This window comes from Sinocyclocheilus rhinocerous, unplaced genomic scaffold (assembly GCF_001515625.1).
Source record: "Sinocyclocheilus rhinocerous isolate Xijiao unplaced genomic scaffold, SAMN03320098_v1.1 scaffold157, whole genome shotgun sequence".
Taxonomy (NCBI): Eukaryota; Metazoa; Chordata; class Actinopteri; order Cypriniformes; family Cyprinidae; genus Sinocyclocheilus; species Sinocyclocheilus rhinocerous.
Window position 1 is genome coordinate 627,528 of NW_015665038.1, and position 2,595 is coordinate 630,122.

The 2,595-nt window shown below is 33.7% G+C and overlaps 1 protein-coding gene across 1 annotated transcript in view; it reads right to left on the reverse strand.

Moving 5' to 3' along the window:
• c5 (complement component 5) overlaps positions 1 to 1,598 on the reverse strand; it is a 20,361-nt gene extending 18,763 nt beyond the window's left edge. The window contains exons 1-5 of the mRNA XM_016542020.1: positions 1,471 to 1,598; positions 1,023 to 1,218; positions 737 to 890; positions 543 to 613; positions 360 to 454 (exon numbers count right to left, since the gene is read on the reverse strand). Of these exons, the coding sequence (XP_016397506.1) occupies positions 360 to 454; positions 543 to 613; positions 737 to 890; positions 1,023 to 1,218; positions 1,471 to 1,538 (584 nt within the window). The 5' untranslated portion in view covers positions 1,539 to 1,598. The remainder of the gene's footprint in view (positions 1 to 359; positions 455 to 542; positions 614 to 736; positions 891 to 1,022; positions 1,219 to 1,470) is intronic.
• Between the last annotated feature and the right edge of the window lie 997 nt (positions 1,599 to 2,595).

The following is a 2,595-nucleotide window of genomic DNA, read 5'->3' on the forward strand; positions in this document are numbered from 1 at the left end:
AAGTTTATTTTTGCACTTTTATGTATCGATAATAATTAATTTGACATGCAAATACAGAATATTTGTTTTCTGTTTTTATTTTTATATTTGCTTTTTGTTGGAATATATTCATGTCTCGCTTCCCTGTTTCTGTATGTTTCTACAAGTTTTGCAATAAAAAAATAAAAATTTAAAAATTTAAAAAAAGATCAGTTGTACGATCGTTTTTACGAATTTAGGCTTTTTGGGAAACGCAGTCCAGTATGATCCAGCCTGGACAGCCATAGAAATTCACAAGCAAGCTGGTCTTCAGTGTCACTATTATTCCTAATAAGCATTTAAACATCAGATCAACTAATAGGCTAGACTGTGTGTCTTACATGGGCTTTAAAGGTATTTTGAAAGGTGGAAGAAGTGGTTTTGCTCCATTGATGTCTGTCATATCAATAATCTCTACTTTGATACCATTAGGGTCCTAAAAGAAAGTTAAAACATCAACAAGGTTATCACATATAGAAATCATAATTCATGTGAGGTATGAGGCTATGAAGAGAGATACTCACCACGAATGTAAGGGTGACGGTTCGTCTAGATTTCCTCAGCTCCTCGTTGAGGGAGTAAACTCGCACTTGTACTAAGAAAACAAACAGATTTAAAGGATTGTTTTGAGGTGAATCTCTCTTTGTTTACCCACTCCATCTTTCCCTTTATACATAAATTCGCGCTCTTACACACAACAGATTTTTATCATACTGACCCTCTTGTTCGGGTGTGTATAACGGCTTGTCAGTCTGGATAAAGAGAAAACCGTTAACAGTAGTGACTGGGATTTTTTCATGTGCAGTGAAAGCAGAGGAAATCGCCTGAAGGTAGACATAATTGTCCTCTTTAGGGAAATCTGTCGGCATTATCTGGGAAACAGAAAAAAAAGCATTTTCAGAATATATTCATGAACAACATCAAATAGGGCAAAACTTTTCACATGTTTTGTAACTGTAAATAACTCCTTTAATAAAAAAAATCATACAAATTTGCAGCCCCACCCGTAAAGTAGCCGATTCTTGATAGTTATTCGCAGCGTTGAGCTTCAGGGACTGAGATGCATATTCTTTATAACTTGGTGCTAGTGTGTTCTTTAGCTTAATATCTACTGTAATTTCCTTGTCATAACCAAACAACTGCACCACCACCTTTTCCGAAGCATCGAGTCGCAGCAGTTTAGGTGCAGTGATTAAGTATCTGTAAAACAAAACAGATACTTGTGTCTGTGAGTCGCTTTCAGAGCTTGGCAGATGCGAAAAACCAAACAATTTAAAATATAAACGCCTCATTTCAGACAAACATGAAGGATTACTCACAGTCCTTTTTCAAGAGTGTACGGATGATTAGGTTCAGTTAACATTTTTTTGTTTTGCAGTTCTGCTTTTTGATAATACAGACCAGTAGGCTATGTTCAGTAGAACATTTTAAATGATGTAAAATGCAACTTACACACGTCCCTGGACAGTGATGCAGACGAAAAGATGAAGTATACAGAGCAAAAATAAACGTGCCATCATAGACTGTTTGCTCCTTGAAAAACAGGCCAGGCATTTGTTTTGTCAGCCAAATCAATAGCCTATCTGTTTTGCTTGCTTTAAGTTACTTATTAGCTCGACTGTCTTGAAACAGGTCCCAAAAATGTTTTTGAGGATTAGTTTTCGTAAGAATAGCTATAGTCTAAATATGATGACTGCGAAATACATCAGTCATAATGATTAGTTTAACTGTTTGTGTGTAAAAGTTTAACGTTTGATTATGAAATGCTTCTATCATCATTGTACAGTTTGCTTAGTCATTTTGCAAGTCACAAAAGCAAAGCTCAGATCTATTTACAACTAAAGGGATTTCATGGAGATGTTTTTTTTCCCATGGGTTGTTTTATTATTGTGCAATTCTAGAAACATTTGGACATCAACCCGACCCTTGACTTTTGTCATTGATTTACTGAATTGAGTAAAATGTACACATTTAAACAGAAACCCACAATGGCAAGATGTTGAAAAGTGCTCATTGCGGGTTCTCAGAGAAGACAACATGGATATTTTGTATCATTAACTGTACAAAATAAGATAAATAAGTGATGGCAACATATATTACTTAAATAAGTACTACTTACTCATCAAATAATTTAATCAATTTCAACTTTAATTTTTAAGTTATTCGAGATTCAACAAGACACAATTTTTTTAAAAATGAGTTGAAATGACTTGTACAGCCAATATGATTATTGTTTCTAAGTTGAATTAGGTGGACATTTCTACAGACATTTACATTTTTAGGTCTGTTCACAGCCCTGCTTAGATGTATTATCATAACAAAAAAGTGACAAAAATATGAGATTGTTTGTTAATTATTTATTGAGCATACAACTGAATACCCAAATAATTTTATATAAGCAAACATAGTATCAGAGGCGGACAGTAACTAAGTACATTTACTTGAGTATTGTACTTAAGTACACTTTTTGAGTATCTGTACTTTACTTGAGTATTATTTTTTTCTGGGAACTTATGACTTTAACTTCACTACATTTGAAAGACAAATATTGTACTTTTCACTCCACTACATTTCTAT